General features: G+C 39.2%; 1 protein-coding gene across 8 annotated transcripts in view; it reads right to left on the minus strand.

The window, feature by feature from the left end:
• The window catches only part of LOC134212916 (chondroitin sulfate proteoglycan 4), a 212,408-nt gene that overhangs the window by 15,273 nt on the left and 172,666 nt on the right, over positions 1-24,469 (minus strand). For 4 of the 8 annotated variants that reach the window (XM_062691248.1, XM_062691249.1, XM_062691251.1 and 1 more), the window contains exon 2: positions 7,899-8,173. In XM_062691248.1, the coding sequence (XP_062547232.1) occupies positions 7,899-7,980 (82 nt within the window). In that variant the 5' untranslated portion in view covers positions 7,981-8,173. Of the gene's footprint in view, positions 1-7,898; positions 8,174-14,623; positions 14,812-14,959; positions 15,177-24,469 lie in introns of those variants that run through there. The other 4 variants (XM_062691253.1, XM_062691250.1, XM_062691247.1 and 1 more) reach the window with 4 other exon arrangements.

The following is a 24,469-nucleotide window of genomic DNA, read 5'->3' on the forward strand; positions in this document are numbered from 1 at the left end:
ACTGAAAACCAAAACTACCCAAAAGTGGGTTGTTTGCACTCAAAACCGTTGCCAATAACCCAAATTTGAGTAAAATGACTTTTCTGGCACTAGGTAGTTTGCCTTTACTCCCATGTAAACAATTTACCCAAAGCTGAGTTTAATTTATCCAAAGCGGACCTTAATCAACCCAAAATAGAGAATATTGAATTTACTCAAATTTGGGTTATTGGGCTGAGCAACCTCGGTGAGGTGTTTGCATCTTGCTCTAGTTTTGATAGCAATCATGGGAAAGAAAGGGAAAACTACCCAAATTTCTGCGATATTCTCAATAGTGCGTATATTGAACTCAAAGTTTGGGTTGATTTATCTGTCCGTGTATATGAAAGGGTGGTGTAGTATTGTAATTGGATGCCGAAACGAACTTTTTCGCTCATTTCGAATTCTAACAGTAACCTGCTAGAACTAATCAAGTTGTAGATATAGGGATAGAAGATGGAAACGGTATGAAAGCACATTTCCTGTTCTAACGATTGCTAGAACATGAGAAATATATGAAAGATACAAAGTAGGAGGAATGGAACGGGCCTGAGGAGATTGAACCCACGACCTGCATATGAGGCGGGAGCGGTAACGATAAATGATTTTTTTTTCTAAAGGAATCTAGTGTATTGCTGCCCATTGTTATGCTCTTGTTAGAACAGATCTCTTATGTTATAAAAGTTCTTGTAAAATCAATACTATGAAATTTGATATCACGCATTTATCACAGATTTATCGAAAACAAGATTATTCCAAAAATCGGTGGGACATGGCATTTGAGTCATAGTGAGACTATTGTTTTATTTCCTTTTCATTAGAATTAAGTTTGTATTACTTACACATATATGCTTTGTATTGACATCATTGGAATAACCGTTGCTATACGTCTGGATTAGCTAAATTCTAGCATTCACGAGTAAACCGGGCAGATATGTCACGCGGTGTCACTGCAAGATAAAAAAACGACACTGTTTCTAAAATCAAAACATTGGATTCCACCCATTACGTGATGCTTTGAAAAAGCGAAAGATCTCCGATTTCCATCCCAACACGAAAATCTAATCCGATGGATAAACCAACGACGACGACATGATTCATCGGATGGTTGGAATTACTTGCGGGACTGAACCCATTACCGAAATGTGTAAGCCTTTAAAAAAAAAACCATAACAATCAATCCCTCTTCCCAACGGCATGCATCCAATCCAGGCTCCCTCACCGCCTTCACCAGAGTTATTAGCGTTTACAACTGGTGAACATGTACCCAAAGCTCGACCCGCACTATGTATAAGTGTAGAAACAACATATGGTAGTCCATAAAAAATCAACAAGCGCTGCTGCTGGGCTATCGATTTGTAGTGGCATCAGCAGCATCATTCATGGCGGCAGTGGAGCATAAATACGCGGAAAACTGCTCTAGCATAACATAGAGAGCATTACGCGAGGATCGGTTTTCATATTTTTCATTTTCACACTCGCCCCGCGCATTCTTAATCATCCAATGTTCTTGGACGCGCGTCTTCAGCTCGTCGAACCCAGCTGTTGATCGCTTGTTTATTTTTTATGTTTTGCTTATTTACTCATAGATCTCACTTCACTATGAGCGTATAGTTCATTGTTATGCTTTTTATACCTATATTGGAACAAGCAACAGACAAAAAGACGTTACAGCTAAAATACGCTCCTAAAAGTCCATCGATCAGATACTCTACCATCATGTTGCGTACATACATGTTACACGAGTAACAGCAACCGTAAGCAGGGTGGCGACTCATCTTCAAAATAAAAACTCCCTGATTTTTCCAGGATTTTCAATAAATTTTCAGGATTATAACAATACGTTAAATACACAAATAACATTTAGAAGTAGCAGCAGTCCAGAGGTGAACCAGCCAAGGGCTGAAAGCCTCTTTAATAAAGACAATAATAATAATAATAATGATAAAGCAGCAGCAGTTTTAGGTTATACATGGTGCGTATGACTTTTTTTATCAAATAAGTCATAAATAATTTTTAAAGATAAATAGGAAATTGATAATTATAGCAGTGCACAATAATGGGGAAAATGTAGTATGTTTCGGACAAAATTCAATAATTCAAAGGGAGCACTTCAGTGCAGCTAATAATATGACGTCCCCAAACATCCTAATCCTACGGTATCAAGCAACCCATGCCAAGGGAATACATGGTCTGAGGGGTGAAATAAATAGCAGGCCGCTAACGAAGCCTTTGGGGTACCTGGGCATCCCCCAAAGTATAACGTTCCCTTACCACGTTATTGCGGAGCTCTGGGGCGTGGCGGAACTATTTTTCTCACGTGACTCGTGGGATCAAAATGTGTACCAAACCAAAAAAAACAAAATTAGAGTGGAGAGGGAGAAGCTTCTGACGAAAGGGTGGATCTCTTCGCCAGACGAAGTGGCCTCAACAGGTCTCCCCACTGATCGCCAGGGGCAGGTGATACAGAAGAGCGTGGCAGATCGGAGGAGCCGCCCATCGAGATCAAGATGGACGAAGCTACCCTGACCAGGGTCATCGCGGAAGTGATGACTGATCACAAGGAGATCGGAGGCCAGAAAATGGAAGTGATTACAGACGTGACGGATGTAACCATGTCCTTTCTGGACAACGGGGGAAAGTACAGCAAGGACCTTAAGAAGTCCGTGCTGACCTTCTGCAACATAGTTGTAGAGGCAAAGCAGGAGTGGAAGTCTTTGCTGCAGGCAAGTAAGGAGGCGGAACGAAAGATCCGCCAACTAACCGAGGAGAAAGAGTTGAAAGTGAGCCAAGCGCTGGAGGCCAGGAAGGAAGCCGATTCGAAGATTCGAGTCCTTACTGAAGAAAAGCAGCTGGCAGAAAGCCAGACTAAAGAACTCCGCAGACGCATGGCTGTCACTGGAGCAACTCCAATGTTAAGTAAGGTTAGTATGATAATCGACCTGAAGGGAGCTAGCGCCAAGCTGGTATCGTACGAGAAGAAGGCTACTAAGATCCTTCGGGAGAAGGTTGCCGATCCTAAGGAACGACGGAAACCAGTTCCTCCTTCTACGAGGACTACCGAAGTTCGCCGGGAGAAAGGCCTGCCCTGGAGGGAAGTTGTGAATCAAAAAAGGTGAAGAATTAAGAATGAAAAGCGGTAGAGGAGGCGAAAGCGCCATTTGCCAAGAAGGGGAGTGCCCGTAGAGGAAAGGGCACACCTTCGAATGGTCATGGCAGGAAGGAAACTAATCAAGCAAATGGAATATTATAGGAATTCTAAGCAGCAACTTTAGCCAGAAAAAAGCTGATCACCGAAGTAAAGAGGCATTCCACGGGGCATGTCAGTCGATCCTGAGCGACCATTTCGAAAATATTTGAAACTCTGCACAGTTTTTCAATTTCATCTAAATCGTCATTTTCGATATCAAATCTTCATATTGAGTCACGACTAACTTTTCAAAAGGGTGTATGTGAAAATGGTTCAAAAATATTTAAAAAGCTGCACAGCAAAACAGAATGTTCGATTGTTATGATTTTTCAGCAAAGTTAGACAACTAAATGGTGATTCTTAAGAAAATGTGCACAGTAAAAAAAAATTTTTTTGCCTTTAAAATATCATTTTGTCACAAAAACTCAAATATCTCAAAACCCTATCTTTTTTCGAACGTAATTTTTTAGGGAAAACGGTCCATTATATTAGCTATCTACCATAAAATTTGGTGATGGTAAACTAATAAACAAAAAGTTATGACATTTCAAACATTTCACAATTTTCACATTTAGTAAAAAATTTTTTTCTGTGTAAGTTATTTCGAGAATTGCAGTTTGATGCAGATTTTATTGTTAAGGGACGTGATTTAAACAAGTTGTTTTCATGATATTCTCAATCCAGTTGAAAACCGGAATTGGGTGATAGCGAAGTTGGATTTATCTCACAATCCGAATGTTAAACCTAACTTCGGAAGTGGTGCGCTGTTTTCATATCGCGAAGCGCTATTCAGCGCACCACTTCCGAAGTTAGGATTAATGTACAGATTGTGAGAAAAATCCAACTTCGCTAGCCCCCCATTTCGGGTTTCAACTGGATTGAGTTGATTTAATTATTCATAGCATCTATAAGAAACTTAGACACGATCCAGTGATGTGATCAAAAGTATTGATAGTGTCATAATTTTCATTGCACGTGACTGGCCAAAAATTCTTTTAATAGTGTTGAAACCTGTTGATAATAACGTTGATAGAAACATATCAGAAATGTTATTTTTAAGACAAAAGCTGCAAAATCAAAGATTTATATACACGTGTACGTCTATAGTTTACCTGCAAAAAATATACCTCTTAGAGAATAGACTTTATGATCGGGAGGAAACGGGTATCTTCAACAGCAACAAATAAATGCATGATAGGTACATACCATGACAATGCTCACGAAAAAGCAAAAAATTACTACTACTAAGGTTGTTAAAAGATCTTATAGTAATTTTTTCTTCAGTCAAGCAAATGACACCAAACTAGTCAGTAAAAACTTAAAAGTGATTTTTGTTTATTGAAATATTACGAACAACATGAGTAGCCGCTTTCTCAACTGTTGTAGGCCGTTTGATGGAAAAAGTGTTCAAAAGAGTTACGAAATCTCACCGAAAGCACCATAGATAAACTGAAAGCGACTGGTTATGCTCCAATGTCCACATTGAATACAAATTTACGCATTTGCACGTCCTGCCGTCTAAACGTTGACAAAAGAGCAATCTGTATATCATCGCTTGAGCAGAGCGCAGGAAGTTCGAAAACGACAGCAACTGAGGAATTGCCAGATGTATCGACAACAACTGAGGAATTACCAGAAGTATTAAGTGCTGAGAGCCTTGCCACCGTACCATCAGCGAAATCTGTTTCAACAAATCAATCGAACGCTTTAACGAGGGCATAGCTGGGATAAAAGTGACTCCGATTAAATGGAGTAAGATGGACTACGTTTATTACCCGGAGAAAAAATACCGTGAAATAAACGAAGCTGTACGAAGAAACCTCTTCAAATTAGGACCTGATGATGTGGAAAATACAGACTACGATGAGGTAATTATAAATATGAAGGAAAGGTTCTCGAATGCAGCCACGACAAGGAAAGAAAAATTATTGATTTTGTCGATGCTGCCAAGTTCGTGGTCTATTCAGAATGCCATTGATGAGTTCAAAACCAATAGAAATACAGTAAAAGAGGCAAAACAATTGAAGAATAACTGTCTTTCAACCAAAAATACTAGGTCTAGTACTGCATTAACAGATGAGACAAAAGAAATAGTAGTTCAATATTTTGAAGATGATGAAGTAAGTCGAGCTATGCCTGGTCAAAAAGATTATGTATCAGTAAAAAGATGGAAAGCGTCAAACAATCCAAAAACGATTAATGATGACGACTTTGAAAGAAGCGTACACGCTTCAAGGAAATTCACGATAATATTAAAATAGGTTTTTCCTCATTTGCAAGCCTTCGGCCAAGGCAATGTAAGCTTCTTTCCAATTCAGGAACACATAATGTGTGTGTGCACAACCCATGAGAATATTAATCTTATTTTACATAGTTTGAAAAGAATCAATTTAACAAAGGATATTAAAATGTTAACTGGTAGTCTTTTGTGTGAAAATACAACATCAAATTGCTATCTACGATCTTGTTCGGATTGTCCAGATTCTTCATCATTGGAAAATACTTTATTCGCTGAGTTTGAAGAAAAATATATTGATCAGTTATCATTTGAGCAATGGGTGACCACGGATAGGTGTGACATAGAAACTATTGTAAAACCTGTAGATGAGTTTGTGTCATATTTTTGCTTGAAATTAGAAAGTTTAATCCCTCACGATTTCATTAAAACAGAACAATCCAGCTTTTTTAAAAATACGAAAAATACATTACAAAATGGTGAATTTTTAGTCATTTGTGATTTTTCTGAAAATTACAGCTTTGTATTGCAAGATGAAGTGCAGTCCCATCACTGGAACGTACAACAAGCTACAATTCATCCATTCGTTATTTATTTTAATGGAAGTACGCAAATTGAACACTTAAGTTTTATTATAATTTCCGAAGATTTAAGACACGATTCAGTATCCGAATTTTTCGAGCCTATGTCAATTTAAATCAATGTACGGAATTGATGCAGAATGGCATTTTTTTGCTACATCACATGGCAAAGGTCCTTGTGATGCTATTGGAGGAACGATAAAGCGCATGGCCACAAGAGCAAGTTTAGCCAAAGAACGTGAGCATCCAATTAAAACTGCGAAAGAACTTTTTGATTGGGCAAATCGTAGAAAAGAAAAGATTTAACCAAATTATCATTTTGTTTTACTACTACTGAAGAGTACGAAATAAAGGCTTCAGAGCTCAGCGAGCAATTTAATAACGCGAAAACGATCCAAGGAACCCAAAAATTTCACTGTTTCATTCCATTGTCGGAAAATAAAATTAAAGCAAAACTATACTCAAACTGTGCTGATAATAATTCAAAAGTGTTCGATATTTTAAAAAATTTGAATAAAAAAAAATAAAAAATAAGTATTAATAAACTGTTTTCATGATATCATAACCCATACCAAAATTCAAACCCAAAACTCTTAGAGTTTCTATAACAACATTGTGTAACTGCCACATTTAATTTAATACTTAGGATAATATTAATTCATTTTTATTTATTTATACATATAATATTTATACATATAATATACATAATATCGATGAATACATAAATATGGAATATCATACAAACAACTTGTTTAACTCACGCAAGGCCCTTAACAATAAAATCAGCATCAAACTGCGATTCTTGAAAAAAATACACGGAAATTTTTTTGTTTACTATATGTGAAATTACGTTCGAAAAAGATAGGGTTTTGAGATATTTGAGTTTTGTGACAAAATGATATTTTAAAGGCAAAAAAAATTTTTTTTACTGTGCACATTTTCTTAAAAATCACCATTTAGTTGTCTAACTTTGCTGAAAAAATCATAACAATCGAACATTCCGTTTTTGCTGTGCAGCTTTTAAATATTTTGAACCATTTTCACATACACCCTTTTGAAAAGTTAGTCGTGACTCAATATGAAGATTTGATATCGAAAAATGACGATTTAGATGAAATTGAAAAACTGTGCAAAGTTTCAACTCAATAGAAAATCATGAATTAAAAATTTTCTTAAATTTTGATGCTGTTGCTTGGAATCGCTCAAAAGAATGATTGATTATTATAAAAAAATCACAGTGCTTCAAGGCGAAACCACCAATTGTTCTAAGTTATTGTGCAATTAATCGTTGCTTGGGTAATTTGCCAATCCACTATAGCAGGATGCGGTCGGTTGCTAGTATTAACGAAAATCGCTCAAATATCCTTTTCTTCTTATATAAACATAAAGACGAAATCGGTGTCACTTTTGACTAAAATGCATGAGCTTCCGAAACGTCTACATCTAGAATTATTCACAATACACCCGATTATTCTTTTACACGGGGGATGCGTTCCGCGTAAAAAAGTTTTCAGTTCAAAATTTGAAAATCTGTGTAAAAAAGTTTTATGATTTCTCGACAAATCATGCAAAGTGGAGCAACTTTGCAAAAAATTTGTATGGGATTTGTTTTACACGGCCGTGTAAAAAACATCCGTGTTAAAACAGAATCGGGTGTACTCTGTACAGTGTTCCAAGTAAGATTTAATCGCGGAGCAAATACTACGAATTTTACGATCATAATCCTCGTCATCAAGCACAATTAACTCAGGCATCTTTAGCTATAATTTTCATTTAAGTCACGAATACCGCAACGATTTGATTTTGCGCTTAGCTTTCGCTAACTCAGTACAAACCTACTATGCCCAATGATTTAAAAATCAATAATACTCACCCTTAACAGCATCGATAACAGTGAGAATGATCCAGAATATAACGATTATTTGCTCCATTCGGCGTCGATTGATTTTATCCATTTTTGGTGTCGATCTTTGGAAGGGCGTTGTCTTCTACAATGTTTCCCGTTGTTTCAATCATTAACTATTTCACTGCGCTGTTACTTATTTCCGTCGTATTTCCACTAACGCTTATTTTGTTCATTTCGCTTGCATTTTTTCAATTTCGTCATTCTTCTGCTCTTTCAGCACGGCATGAAACAAAGTGGTGGCACTACGAATCACATGAAACGATAATAAACTGACGTAAATCCACAACATTTGTCAGTGCGTGATGCACTATGCTTTCGATGAAACCGCGGTCACATTTTCTCATTCCGTTCACAACACTTATGTATAGATGTTCTTAGGTTTTCGTAGTATGCTGCAGCTTACTGTAAGCCACTCATGAATGGATGACATCTTCTTGTATTAATTCTCTTGATTATATTTGTTGACCTTAAAGTTCTAGCATTTTTCGAACAAAGATTCTAAATTGACCGTTGAACATACTACTAGTGAAAATAATCTACTATCATAATGATTTCAATGGAAGAAATATGTACTTCTAGTTCAAACGAAACAAGTGACCTAAAACTTTATTCAAGTGCTACACTTGGTCTCGTTTGAGCGATTTGGAAAAATAGAATCACTTCCGCTACTAATCAAACCTAGTGAAGCATATCCGATCTATTCCCCGCAGAGTGACACGCAAGACGAAGATTGACGCTTTCCGAAATCAAATTGTGTCAGATCAGTGTAGTCGCCGTGTAGGCCCACCGAGAAGTTCTTCCTCCCACATCAAATGTTTACTCATCGACTGAGTATATAGACGACGGGCGTCTGATCTTGCCTTGCTGCTCAACCTATCGGAAATGTAGATCAATGCTTCAATCATCAATGCCAAATGAGCGAGCATATCGCATTCAAAGGGTGTTTGCACAGGAAAATTGGATTCACTTGCACACATTTAGCGGTGCTGCGTTATTGGTTGGAAGGAATGACAGATGGCATTAAACTAGGATTCCATCACGATGGAGTGCAACGATCTCCATCATGCTCATTGGGCGATGGGCGACGTGTGTTTTCTTGTTACGTTGTTGTCGCTAAATATAGTTAACTTGCACGGCTAGGGAAAAGAAAAAGAAAATCATTCCCTTAAGATTTACTGCCGCTGACTGATGTCTAGGTGTCCCTCAATCCCCTGCTGGCATATCTTAGATTATAGCGAGTTTAATGAAGAATGCTGTATTTAAGGGGAAATATATTGAAAATAATTTGAAAAATGCTGATAATTCATCACAGGTTACAGGCACTCAAAAGATGCGAGAAGACCTAGAAGACCACGAGTTGAAGTCAATCATTTAGTAAAATGGTCATGCTCATACTCATTAAGTTTTTTGAGCCAAACTATTAAATCATAAGTGTATTCAAGTTGTAATATTATTGAATATTAAAAAGTATTGTAAAGGTATACTTAGTAGATTGGAGATTCTTTTGAAATATCTATGATGTTGTACACTTATTACGTAAGCAATTTTTCTGGGTTTTTCGACCCCCCCTCCCCCCATGTAAGATTTTTTACATACAAATGAATTTTTATATGATGATAGATCGAGGGTTTTACTACTGTCCAGGAAAAATACAATTGCCGAAACGTCGGACAGTAGTAAAACCCTGTTTTGACTCTGGAATTAAGACTGCATGCCAAGAAAATCCCGAAATGAATTTTTATTTATATGGAGCGTAAGATATTGATCGACCCCCCTTCCCCCCATAAGTGCTTACGTAATATGTGTACAGCCCCTATCGAGATTGCTATTCCAAATCAAGGTGACAAAACTGACGAAAGCATGAGGATTATTTTTCCTGGCCATGCCCATTTTATCGTAGCTAGAGAGAATTAGGAAGTCGTAATATAGTACTTAACTGCGACTCAGTGACACCCTCATAAGTTTTACGGAATTGGATATTGATGAAGGTATTCGTTACTTTAATTCCACCATCTCAGTTGAATGTTTACTGTCTTTCGTAGTATTAAAAATTTTATCTGTAAACTTGTTATTTTTATCCCAGTCTTCTGTTAAAATTCAATACCAGTTTTAATCAGGCAGTTTTTCTGTACAATACATTTTTGAGAAATGGTATTGAAGGAGGTTACGTTAACATTGCACATTGGGCCACGTCGTAAAATTAGGAGGAAAAAATATTTTCACCATAATGATAATATTTTAGGATCAAAGTGTCTTCAGCAAAGTCAAAGCTTATTATTTAAGCTTTATTTTAAAGTTTGTTGCAATAGGGTGGTCCCACTACATTTTGATATAAAAATTTTCACTTCTACATTCCTAATTTTGACATTGTACGATGTTCTAGAAGGTTGTTCCTAATTTAATTTTGCGGCACTTTGCTGAAAAAACCATTTTTGTACGTCGTTTGTATCATTTGTTATGATAATTTTAAATAATTATGTTAGGATGACTCTAATAAATCAATATTTTGATTGTAACTTTTTAGTTTTAATTTTTATCGAAGTGACGTCTTCTAGTTTTAGAGCATAAAAAATGCACGTTTTGGTTACATAACCGAGTGAATTCATTGATGGATTGCAGATACATCACTGTTTTTCTTGAAAAAATCCGTTGTTTTCAAATGTCTGTATTTTTGAATGGGGGAAAAAGAGGGATCAATTTTTCCCTGGGTTAGACATAGGAAGGACTAAGGATTGCTCTGCATATTTTGGTATTGGGGAATTTGAGGTTTTTCCATCATTTAAAAAAAATGGCTGTATGTACGAGGAAATCAAAATCATCAGTTCTAGAAGTGTTATAAAACCGAAAATTCCGCCCAATTCGTCAAAAACAAAATGTTTATAGTAATCATAACTTCCTTATATATTTCCAGCGCATCTTCACTCAATATACCGATTGGTAGAATAACATGTTCAATAATATCAACGCTTATCAACGTGACCACTTTACTGACCAGACCGTAATCGTAGGTTGTTTACATCACTCGTTCAATCGATTTTACTTGAAAATCCTTAGGGTGGTACGGAAAATTAGGTTTTTCGAGCGTATTTTTTTAATAAATGTTTATCTAGATATATATTAGGGTTGTTCAAAAATTCTACTTTTCTCCACACCGGTCACTCATTTCTGTCCCATGTTCTGAGTGTCACCCTATTGCAACAACAATTGGGGGCCACCCTATTGCAACAAACTTCAAAATAAAGCTTAAATAATAAGCTTTGACTTTGCTGAAGACACTTTGATCCTCCGTATCAATCACACCAGACTCTCGCATATCTCGGAGGGAGGCCTATCTGGACAATGCGAAGCCTGCGGAGTCCAAAATGCCGTTGGGTATGTAATTTGCTGGTGCTCTCAATTCGAATTTCAACCCGAGTGTAAGTCCCATCCATCTCTGATATTTCAGGATTGTAAGTCCCTCCTCCACAGTGACCAGGCTACCCGTATTGTATGTGTTATACACTCAACTCTCTTTTTACGGCACTTTTTTCTACGTCACTTCTTACTATGTCCCTCGTTTCACGGCACGTACCGTGACTATAAGTTTAAGCATTAATGACATCCAAAAGTAATTTTATAAGAAGGCACACTTAAAAACCCAAAGACCTAAGTAGCTGTTATGCACTTTCTACATCTGTTTATAATGGATCAATCGCCGCGAAATTGCTGGTGGGGATTCTCATCGATTTCATCATCGCCGAAAACAAATCGATGAGAATCCCCACCAACTTTCTACATTTACTTTCAACAAATGTTCTCTTCTTCGGAGACGAGCTAGCCTCGGGCTGAAAGTCTCTTTAATAAAGACCAAAAAAAATGTTCTCTTCTGGGTCATCCCATAATTCCCTGGAATACACATGCGTTCATACACATAACCAAAATGCAGATATTTCGATTAAAAACTAGTTCTTTTCCTATTTGATCCATTTAGCCAAATCGGATATGCCTTCAATAAGTGTTTAGTTTCCGGTAAACCGAAAATTCCCTTAAATACAGGCCTTGAGGAGTACACACCAAAGGGTTGCTCATATTTTTGATCAATGGCCTTCAATAGCTGCTCCCTTTCAAGTTAGCCAAGAATTCCTTGGAGTATAGACCTCATGGTCTTTGGTTACGCTTTTCGCATTTGTATATCATGAGGCCAACACGATGATACTTTTTGGGAAGTCGAAAAAATGTCTAACCCGAAAATTTCCTAGACCGGACCGAGAATCAAACCCAGCCACTCCAGCATGGTCTTCCTTTGTAGCCGCGCAACTTATCGCGCTGCCAAAGAGCGCCAGCTATTAATCCATCAATTCAAATATCATAAAATCAAATTGCTTCCAATATCTGGTACGTCCAAGTTTGTCCAAGAACATATTCCTGGAGTATAGGCCTTGCGATCTATACGCGTAACCAAAGGATTGATATCTTATTTTTAAATGGTTCATGTCCTACTTAATCAAGAAAACCAAATTGAATACGCCATCAATAATTGCTCCGTTCTGGTCATTCATGAATTCCCTGGAGTACGCACAACCAAAGAGCTTTTATATCTTTTTGAAAATAGCTCATGCCCTATTTGATCTATTAACTCAAAGTGGATACGCCTTGATACGAAAATTATTTTAAGCTTTTATTGGAATGTATTTACTTGTCGAGCCAAGTACGAGACACTGAAGACGGATCTGTCAAAGGTACAATAAATTCGTCTTATGACAAGTAGCTCTTCCTTCCCAGCTCATCTACGTAACCAAAGGGTTGTAATCTTTTTTTTAAATGGTTCATGCCCTTTTTAAACGGTAAAATCATATTAGATATGCCGTTTCTGATCATTCAAGAATTCCCTGGAGTATAGACCTTAACATCTACACGTATTTTACATCTACATTTTTTTTTTTTTTTGAAAATGGTTCATGCCATGTTCATGTCATCCATAGAATCCAATTGGATGAGTGTTCACCAATTGTTATTTTTCAGTTCATTCAAAAAATCAATTCATGAGGTCGTTACGCGTACCCAAAGAGTGGTTATCTATTATGTAAATGGTTCATGCACTTCGCAATCCATAGAACCAAATTGGATAAGCATTAAACAAGAAATCGAATCCTTTTTAATTTAAATTAGCACTGAAAGCACGTTGAATTCCCAAAATAAGCAAATAGATATTTTGTTATGCTTATTGACCTTAAGGACTGTACTACAGTTCTTGGAATTTTTGGACGGCGTTGAATGGAACATGGATTTTATTCATATCCTATTTGGTTCAAATGATCTCTAAGAACAGGTTGCATTTCTTAATGCACCAAATAATAGATCTTTTGTTACGCGTTACACCCTTAAGGCCTGAACTCCAACTCTTGAAATTCTTGGATGGCCTGGAATGGGACGTGCGTTCAATTCATATCCAATTTGGTTCGAATGATTACTAAGAGCACGCAACATCTTCCAAAAGCACCTTGTTCCTATTCAGTTTCATTAAAGGCATCGGAAAAATATCAGGAAAAAGGTTGCATCAAGATGTCATAAACATTCGAATTGTGATTAATGTTTCATTAACATTGCAATGCAGCACGCGTTTGACATAAAAAAAATACTGCACTGCATGTTGCATACACGAAACAAAATCATTAGGTTGCATATTTTTTACCATGTAACTTGATTGCGTCTTTCAAAATTGCATTTCTGCATTCGTATATCATAAGGCTAACACGATGATACTTTTATGCTCTGGAAAGTCGAGACAATTTCAAAACCGAAAATTGCCTAGACCGGCACTGGGAATCGAACCCTGCCACCCTCAGCATGGTCTTGCTATTATGATTAATACAATTTTTTTGAATTATTTGCATTTTGCACATTGAGTAATTTTTGCTGAAACCGGGCCACTATTTGCACGAGGTTCTTAAAAATGCCTAAATTTATATTCTTTCGAAAGCTTTCGGCGAGTATATTAAGGATCCGAGTTGAATTCTTCAGAAAGATGAACCCCTCGTTAGTTATACACGAAATCATTTTAATGGACCCCTCGATTTTTGTCAATTCTTGACTCACCAAAACTGTCATAACTCCAACATTTCTCAACTGATCATAGAGATCAGCATATCGTTGGAAAGAGGAAGAGTGTATCCTTAATTTGCAATAATAAAAATAGAAGCAACCATATTGAATTTGGCCGCCATCTTGGATTTATTTTTGAAAACTATTTTTCTGCCAGGTTCGCAACCGCCGATTTTGAATATTAATACATCGATGGAAAGCTTAGCTTATATTGTGCATTGTGTCCAAAAATCTCAGGTGTATGTTTTTTCTATCAAAAGTTATGTACGATTTACCAATACCAAAATTCTTGAATTATTTAATACAATAACTTGAATACGGCTCCGTTATGCTCAACACTTTTGAGCCCTTCAAATAAAATACTGTTGTAGATATGCTTTTCATTTTTGAAACATATTTGGCTTAGAATAGTGTATGAAATCAAGGAACTGACGCCGTAGTACCACATTAACCATAAAAATAATATTCGTTGGTCAGATGGCCCTTCAAAATATAATTTGGTAATTTGGTTGGTTGGTGTTCTAGCATTCAGTTTTTTAAGTTTCCAAAATAATAATACAAACATTAAAACACATTTTCTTTCAATATTTTTGAGGCTGGTTTACTGTTACCGGTAATATGAGAAAAAAAAATTAAATAAAATAATAAACAAACCCATTAGTTCCTCAAACCGAAAAAAAAATCGCGATATTTCTTCTTTAATTTGTCACACTTTCGCATCCGTAATGTTTGTCACGCATCCTCAAATTATTTCACATTCGTTCCATTTTCCGCAGCTCATGATTCATCGCCAGTATTTCGCTCTGTTTTTCGTTGCACGGATCTGATTTCATGATTCACATGGTATGAAATGTAACGACACTAGCTCCTCTTATTTCTTAGAATCAAACACTAAATCCACTCCAGTATCTCCAGGTAATTTCAATATAACTCATCAACAATTTCACTTTTAAGATTTTTCTCCACGGTCAATCCCGACTGAACTATCACGGCCGCTGTCGATGCAACATTTGAGGACAAAAATAAATTCACTCTAAGTTCCGTGAAAACCGTACCGGGCGGGTGTGGTGCAGCACGTCGTTTAATTTTTCCCGTCCGTCGAATGACTGGCGGTGGCGTCCGACTCGTCAACGACGACGACCGTCGTCGTCGTCGGCGGTTGATGGTAACGCGCGCCCGCAGTTTTCCACTTAAACTTAAGTAGAATAGAAGATGTTGCGCACATTGATGCTCTCTTTCGGGGCGGACGCCGCCGCGCAGAGGGGATCGATGTTTTCAGTTTGTTTTTGCTTTGAGTTGACGAACGGGGACCAAAAAGTGGCATACGGTAATGTGTGTGACGAACATATAATCCTCGTGAGGGGGAGTCGTTTTATGGTGACAGACTGATTCAAATTGAGAGAGTTCATTTGTGGACAGAATTGAGTCAATGAAAGTGAAAAACTGAATATTAAAAAAGTATATTTTTGAAAATTGAAACTAAAAAAATAAAACGATGAACAAGAATAACTATTGCGTTTGATTCCCACCTTTGCAGGGTTTTAGTTACCCCAATGCATATATTTAAAAAAAAAATCATATGTTTGGTCCCGATCGCTTCTGAATCCAAATATGAAGCGAAAATGAATAATAGTTTTTAGTTCTTGGACATGCCTTCACTGCTACTTCTACTTCTTAATTGACATTACATCCCCCACTGGGACATTGCCGCATCGCATCTTGTTCATTAAGCACTTCCACAGTTATTAGCTGCGAGCTTTCTAAGCCAAGTTACCATTTCTGCATTCGTATATCATGAGGCTAACACGATGATACTTTTAATTGAGCAAGTCGAGACAATTTCCAATCCGAAAATTGTCTAGATTGGCACCGGGAATCGAACCCAGCCACCCTCCTCATGGTCTTGCTTTGTAGCCGCGCATCTTACCGCGTGGCTAAGATGGGCCCACTGCTACCACGATCATGCTAAAATAAATAGTTCACGGCTTTCCGAGCCAGCCATAATGGCAGCTGCTATAAATAATTTTGACAGAAATTGTACTTGAATGTCGATATTAGTAAACCTTGACGTCCATTTGCTATAACTCCACCACATCAAAACTCTACTTCTTAACCTACGTTTGGATACGGATGAGTTATAGCAAAAAAGAGTCTCTTTTATTGGTTTTCGAGCCTATGCACATGATGTGCTTCAAAGATAAACAATTACAGAAAACTCGCTTAACTTTTCAAAAGGTCCTAAGTAACAGCTTTCATGAATTAATTTGAATAGCGGAATCAACAGACCAACAGTGTTGGTAAAAACTCAAAATCTCAAAACTCATGGATGATTCAAATCAAGCGTGAGTTGAAACGCACCCAACTCAGCACCTAAAAACTCATGGATGAGTTGAATCATCCATTTAAATCATTGTAGGTTTTCTTTTGTTCTCCTTCGTTTGAAACAGTGAATTGACGTTTGTCGCATAAAATATTAGACACTCTTTTATGTATAAGCAATAAATTGCCCCCAAATTGATTTCAAATGCCTTTTAAAACAAAATGATTTTTTGGCAAATGAGTGAAATGATGCGTTTTAGCATGAAAAATTCAAGCGTGATGCATTCCTTCAAAATCGCAGACGATTTCGTTCGCACAGGAGCGCTCGTTGATTGAGATTTATGAGTGATTTTACCAACACTGCAGACCAATATAAAAGCTTTTGATTGCACTACTCAAATTAATTCATGAAAAATGTTACTTAGGACCTTTTGAAATGTTAAGCGAAAAGTGATAGATGTAGTCAGATCTATCACTTTCCATGATTCTTTCACGAACTATATGTGTAGACTAGACTAGACTAGAAGAAGCTTTGTCACAAGGAGCAGATGGACTAATACACCATGCGTTTCCATATGCTCGTATGCTTTGTGATGAACATGTTTAAAATTCTTGTTGAAAGCGTAATAAAGGTTCCCCCAAACACAAGCGATGTCCAGACAGCAGGGACAATGTCCAAGGGCTTAACGACCTGTCCTAAAAGGGATCTGTCAAGAACGTGGTGGGGTTTGGCAGTGGGCTCTGCTAAATCCCTCCAAAAGGCCACAAGTGACAGCGGGAGTGTCAATCGTAATATCAGGATTGATGCCAGTAAGATCCTGATTATGGTATACTGGCTGCATGTTATTGGACTATGTTTTTAATATACTAATACTGTGAAGCAAGGGCTGGTAGTTTGGAGATTCTAGTCTTTTAGTAAGGCCGGGTGGAACCGACCTGAAACGGCGAATTGATTAATAGTCAGGCTACCTTCCGTCCCGCAAAACTGTGGCGGTACAATCTTGCCATTCAGTTTGCCAACTGAATGGGAGTAGGCTCAAATGCTCTTTCCTGACTAGTGCTGACCTGGCTCTGCCCGAGCAGGAGCGACGACCTCGATAACAGAAATTGGTATGATTTAGCCTTGCATAAGAGGTAAAATACCAAAAAAGAATACCAAATACTTATATGCAGAATACTTGAGGCATAACATGCTTAGGTATTTCAATACCAACCGAATAATAATTGGTTATGCATTTGGTATTGAAATTCAATTTAATAACTGAGTATGTTATGACTCAAGTATTGTGCATATTATTTTTTGGTATTATTGTTTTGGTATTTTACCTCTTATGCAGGGTTAGTTCATAACAGCGTATGGTATCAATAACAGAATTAAGTATTTTTGAGCCAATTTCTCCTGCTCGGTGAACACGAATGTGTCAACCCTCGCATGGGCTCCTTGCATACCGCAAGGTGAAGGCGACTACACCAGCAGGATTCGACAGCAGCTGCAAAGGGGACCCAATTGCGATGATTTCTTCCAACAAATTAAAACAACTTGACGGCAGAGCGGCGACTGGCGGTAAGGAGAATCCTTTCGCTAGACGAAGTAACCTTAAGAGGTCACCTTAAAGGTCACCGGTGAAAGGCGAAGGTGAATTTCGTGGTGGGTTAAGGGTGGTATGGACTTCTAAAGTACTGTGTAAATAGATAGGACAAGTAGTGGTCAAGAAATGATTTTACTGCTTCAACTCCTTGCACAGTACGGAGCTGACAAGGAAAACGAATAATTCGGCAATAGCAGGCGCGTGGCAGTCAACAAAACACAGAGTGACATCTTCTCTTGCGGAATAATGCACTGATGCATTATTCCGCAAGTAAAGTGACGTTTGTTTTCCATGTTTCACCATACTGCTTTTATTTATTTTTTGTTCGCTATTGATTGCAGGTGTACCTACTGTCTTTCCGGCTGCGGTGATCTTCGGGTATGTAGCGATACAGAAGACAATGCTGGAAAAAGGTGCTGCGGGTGCATGGCCAGTGCATGGAAGTTGTGATACGATTATTTGGTTGTAGGCCGTTCTTGTTTGCTAGCAGCCGGTGGGCGCAGAAGTTTCCAATATTCAATTAAATCACTGAGCTTTCGAATATCCCAAGATGAATTTGATGATGTAACTAAAGCAGCTATTGCAATGGCGTTTGATCTGTGCGTATAATATATTATTATCATTATCAGTGCTTCCGAAATATATATATGCATCTCTGCATATCATCCATAGCTATAAAAGCTATTCCCAGCTAGTGTGTTTGTAGATGGAACACACCTGCAGCGCTACGATACAGAGCCTGTGGTCCATTTGCACATCGGCAATTATGCGTGTACTCTCGACGATGTTTAGAAATTTTCAACTATATCTACCGAACTTCCAATCGCTTGACCATTATCGCCATTGTGTTTTTCGCCGATCAATCCGGTTTGTATTCTCTAGTGGAATATTCTTTGCTTATTTGACGTACCCACTGGATTCCCAAAGGAAACAGTTTCGCTTATGGTCCCTCACAGGCAGTCGGATGATGTTTAACCGCCACTAACAAGACAGACGCTGTTGTGATCCGCACTTGATTGGTGAACAGACGCTCGATCAAATTCGTACCTCCGGAGAGAAGTAAACCCCATCCATGTCGAAATAGGCCAAAGTTTCCACCACGGTTGTATACTCGATTGATCAGCACCACGAAGCTGAAGGGATGGAAGTTGTATGGCAGGAGGCTAAAGACCACTCTATGAGATTTTTTTCAATTACACAAAGTATAAATCGTACATCATCCAAAAAATCATCAGCAAACGTTTTAGTATTTCATGCAGTTATGCATCAAAGGATAACGTTAAATTGAACCGAATGTTATTATATAATTAAAGCTTATTCCCTGAGTGCTTGCAATCATTAAAATTGTAAGTTCGCGCTAATCCCACACTATATTTAAAGTCAAAACTATGCTATGCTTTTTTTACGTCTTTATTATCATGATTTTTTATTATTTATAAGTTCATCACGTCCTAAGTTAAGCTTGGAGAGAATAGATCTTAGTGATTTCGTGCTAGGCAAGTATAAAAAAACCTTGATTCATCCTAGCAGTGATGGTGCCTTTCTCGTGCTAATAAAAAATTGTATTTTGTTCATTACTTCGGTGCCCATGGTCCACTGTATCCAATTTTCAATAGGAAGATAGAATGAGATATAATTCTGCGTCGAATGCAACTTGTTGCGAGCAAATCGGCAATCCAGATAGGCGTCCCGCGTTTCGCAGGACGCTTGCTGGTCGCATTAACTATGTAATATAATTCATTTAGTTTTATTTTCAAATAGAATGTACACTGGTTCATAATCCGGAGGTCGTATTCTGCCCACACTTGATGGACATGAAAAGTAGAACGGTGAACCCTCATTGACTCGAGCATTAATTCGCTTTTCCGCGCTCTATCATGGCCACAATTTCAAATCTCTTTTATGTAAGCCCATTTTGTGCAAAGGTGTCTAAATGAAATAGACTTGCTCGACTAGTTTAATAATTGTAAACCATCTTCTCGGCGGGCATATTCCTATTGTTGAAAGATTCCATATGTTTGCAAATGCATCATATGTTACAAAATAAAACAAAAATAAATCCAATTATTGTTGCATTGGCATTGTCAATGATATTACTCCTGAACTGAATTTTTCTCAATAAATTACAATCTCTTTACTGCTTTTACGGTGTCGTAGGTAAACCGATATGCTGTATCGCTGACAGTCAGCAAAGCTAATTAATGACAACCCTGAAATATATAAAGACCGTTTAATGATCAATATCTGTTCATACAATTTTCTGTGGGAATTCATCCGGCAGTTCCTCTAAGAAATTCTCCAGGAATTCCTTCGAAAGTTCCTCAGCGAATTCTTCCGAAAGTTCCTCTCAGAATTCTTTCGGGAATCAATATGGATGTTCCTAATGCAATTACAACATTACTACAAGTTCAAGCGAAAATTTCTATGTAAATTTATCCATAAGTTCTTCTGGAAGTTCTCTAGGAATTCTAACGGGAAATCCTCCTGGAATTCATCCGGAAGATCCTCCGGAAATTCCTACAAGAATTCCTCCGGAAGTTCCTCCGGAAGTTCATCCGGAAGTTCCACCTGGAATTCCTCCGAAAGTTCCTCCGGGAATTCCTTCTGGAATTCCTCCGGAAGTTCCTCCTGGAATTCCTCCGGAAGTTCCTCCTGGAATTCCTCCGGAAGTTCCTCCTGGAATTCCTCCGGAAGTTCCTCCTGGAATTCCTCCGGAAGTTCCTCCGGGAATTCCTCCGAATTTCCTCCTGAATTCCTCCGGAAGTTCCTCCTGGAATTCCTCCGGAAGTTCCTCCTGGAATTCCTCCGGAAGGTCCTCCTGGAATTCCTCCTGAAGCTCTTCCGGGAATTCCTCCGGAAGTTCCTCCGGAGGTCCTCCGAAAATTCCTTCGGAGATCCTCCGGAACTTCCTCCGGAAGATCATCCGGAAGTTCCTTCGGAGATCCTCCGGAACTTCCTCCGGAAGATCATCCGGAGGTTTCTTCGGAAGATAATTCATAAGTTCCTCCGGATGATGCTCCGGAAGATCCTCCGGCAGATCCCCGGAAAATCCTCCGCAAGATCATCTGGAAGTTCCTTCGGAAATCCTCCGGAAGTTCCTCCGGAAAGTAATCCGGAAGTTTATCCGGAAGATAATTCGTAAGTTCCTCTGCAAGCTCTTCCGGCAGATCCTCCAGCACATCCTCCGGAAGTTCCTCCGCAAGATCATCTGGAAGTTCCTTCGGAAGATCCTCCGGAAGTTTCTCCGGAAGATAATTCATAAGTTCCTCCGCAAGTTCCTCCGGTAGATCCTTCGAAAGATCCTCCGGAATTTTCGCCGGAAGTTTCTCCGGAAGATAATTCATAAGCTCCTCCGTTAGATCCTCCGGAATTTTCGCCGGAAGTTTCTCCGGAAGATAATTCATAAGTTCCTCCGAAAGATCCTTCGGAAGTTCCTCCGGAAGATCCTCCAGGAATTCCTCCGGAAGTTCCTCCGGCAATTCCTCCTGAAGTTCCTCCGGAAGTTCCTCACGGAATTCCTCCGGAAGTTCCTCACGGAATTCCTCCGGAAGTTCCTCCAGGAATTCCTCCGGAAGTTCCTCAGGGAATTCCTCAGGAAGTTCCGCAGGGAATTCCTCAGGAAGTTCCGCAGGGAATTCCTCCGGAAGTTTCGCAGGGAATTCCTCGGGAAGTTCCGCAGGGAATTCCTCCGGAAGTTCCGCAGGGAATTCCTCCGGAAGTTCCTCGAGGAATTCCTCCGAAGTTCCTCCATTCGGGAATTCCTCCGGAAGTTCCTCGGGGAATTCCTCCGGAAGTTCCTCCGAATTCCTCCGAAGTTCCTCCGAATTCCTCCGGAAGTTCCTCCGGAATTCCTCCGGAAGTTCCTCCGGGAATTCCTCCGGAAGTTCCTCCGGAATTCCTCCGGAAGTTCCTCCGAATTCCTCCGAAGTTCCTCCGAATTCCTCCGGAAGTTCCTCCAAATTCCTCCGGAAGTTCCTCCGGGAATTCCTCCGGAAGTTCCTCCGAATTCCTCCGAAGTTCCTCCGAATTTCCTCCGGGAATTCCTCCGAAGTTCCTCCGGGAATTCCTCCGAAGTTCCTCCGGGAATTCCTCCGGAAGTTCCTCCGAATTCCTCCGGAAGTTCCTCCGAATTCCTCCGAAGTTCCTCCGGAATTCCTCCGAAGTTCCTCCGAATTCCTCCGGAAGTTCCTCCAGGAATTCCTCCGGAAGTTCCTCCGAATTCCTCCGGAAGTTCCTCCAATTCCTCCGGAAGTTCCTCCGAATTCCTCCGAAGTTCCTCCGGAATTCCTCCGAAGTTCCTCCGGAAGTTCCTCCGGAAGTTCCTCCGGAAGTTCCTCCGGAATTCCTCCGGAAGTTCCTCCGGGAATTCCTCCGGAAGTTCCTCCGAATTCCTCCGGAAGTTCCTCGGGAATTCCTCCGGAAGTTCCTCCGGGAATTCCTCCGAAGTTCCTCCGGGAATTCCTCGGAAGTTCCTCCGGGAATTCCTCCGGAAGTTCCTCCGGGAATTCCTCCGGAAGTTCCTCCGGGAATTCCTCCGGAAGTTCCTCCGGGAATTCCTCCGGAAGTTCCTCCGGGAATTCCTCCGGAAGTTCCTCTGGAAGTTCCTCCGGAAGTTCTTCTGGAAGTTCCTCCAGGAGAGAACCAGGTGTCTGGAATGCCATGGAACCTGACTAGCACCACATTTTTTTTACGCGGCTGGAATTCAATAATTTCTCGGTCAACCTAGACTTTCACAGCTGTCAAAATACCCCCTGAATTTTCTTTGATTTTTTGTGATTTTTTCGTGGGGTTAACTTATTGCTTCATTGACGATGAAGGTCTTAAACGACCAAAACAAAACCGTGTGAAAAACCTGGGTGTACCTCAAGGGCGTCAGGCCATTAGGCCGAAGGCCATTTGGCCGAAGGTCATTAGGCCGAATGGTCATTAGGCCGAATTAGCAAAAAGAAGCAAGAAGTGAAAAATGAGAAATTCTTTCTTCCTTCTTCCTTCTTCCTTTTTTCATCTTTCATCTTCCATTTTCCTTCTTTCTCCTTCCCTCATCCTTCTTCCTTCTTTCTTCTTCCTTCTTCCCTCTTCCTTCTTCCTTCTTCCTTCTTCCTTCTTCCCTTTTCCTTCTTCCTTTTTCCTGCTTACTTCTTCCTACTTCCTTCTTCCTTCTTCCTTCTTCCTTCTTCCCTTTTCCTTCTTCCTTTTTCCTGCTTACTTCTTCCTTCTTCCTTCTTCCTTCTTCCTTCTTCCTTCTTCCTTCTTCCTTCTTCCTTCTTCCTTCTTCCTTCTTCCTTCTTCCTTCTTCCTTCTTCCTTCTTCCTTCTTCCTTCTTCCTTCTTCCTTCTTCCTTCTTTTTTCTTCCTTCTTCCTTCCTCCTTCCTTCTTAGTTCTTCCTTCTTCCTTCTTCCTTCTTCCTTCTTCCTTCTTCCTTCTTCCTTCTTCCTTCTTCCTTCTTCCTTCTTCCCTTTTCCTTCTTCCTTTTTCCTGCTTACTTCTTCCTTCTTCCTTCTTCCTTCTTCCTTCTTCCTTCTTCCTTCTTCCTTCTTCCTTCTTCCTTCTTCCTTCTTCCTTCTTCCTTCTTCCTTCTTCCTTCTTCCTTCTTCCTTCTTCCTTCTTCCTTCTTCCTTCTTCCTTCTTCCTTCTTCCTTCTTCCTTCTTCCTTCTTTTTTCTTCCTTCTTCCTTCCTCCTTCCTTCTTAGTTCTTCCTTCTTCCTTCTTCCTTCTTCCTTCTTCCTTCTTTCTTCTCCCTTCTTCCTTCTTCCTACTTCCTTCTGCCTTCTTACTTCTTCCTTCTTCTTTTTTCCTTCTTTATTCTTCCTTCTTCTTTCTTCCGTTTTTCTTCTTCCCTTTCCCTTTTTCCTTCTTTCTTCTTCCCTCTTCCTTCTACCTTCTTTCTTCTTCTTTCTGCTTTCTTTCGGGTTTTTCGTTCTTAGTCCTTCTTAGTCTTCCTTCTTTCTTCTTACTTCTTCTTTTTTACTTCTTCTTTTTTACTTCTTCTTTCTTCCTTCTCCCTTCTTCGTCATTTCTTCTTCCTTTTTCCTTCCTTCTTCCATCTTACTTCTTCTTTCTTCCTTATTTCTTCTTTCTTTTTCCTTCTTCCTTCTTCCTCTTCCTCTTCCTTCTTACATCTTCCTTTTCCCTTCTTCCTTCTTAATTTTTCCTTCTTCATTCTTACTTTTCCCATCTTTTTTCTCCTCTTTTCCTTCTACCTTCTTCCTTCTGCTTTCTTCTTTCTTCCGTTTCCTTTCCTCTTTCTCCCGTCTTCATTCTTTCTTCTTCTTTCATTCTTCTTCCTCCTTCCTTCTTCCCTTTTACTTATTCCTCCTTTTTCTTTTTTTTCTTCTTACGTTCTACTTCTTCCTCATTACGCACTACTCACTTCTCACTCCCCAGTTCTCATTCGGCCTAATGGCCATTCGGCCTAATGACCGTTCGGCCTAATGACCATTCGGCCTAATGGCCTTCGGCCTAATGACCTACGGCCTAACGGCCTTAGGCCTAATGACCCAGCATCACCTCAAGTTAGGCTCAATTGAGCTCGTTTCGCGAAATCATGAA

The sequence above is a fragment of the Armigeres subalbatus genome, chromosome 2 (genome assembly GCF_024139115.2).
Source record: "Armigeres subalbatus isolate Guangzhou_Male chromosome 2, GZ_Asu_2, whole genome shotgun sequence".
NCBI classification, from domain to species: domain Eukaryota; kingdom Metazoa; phylum Arthropoda; class Insecta; order Diptera; family Culicidae; genus Armigeres; species Armigeres subalbatus.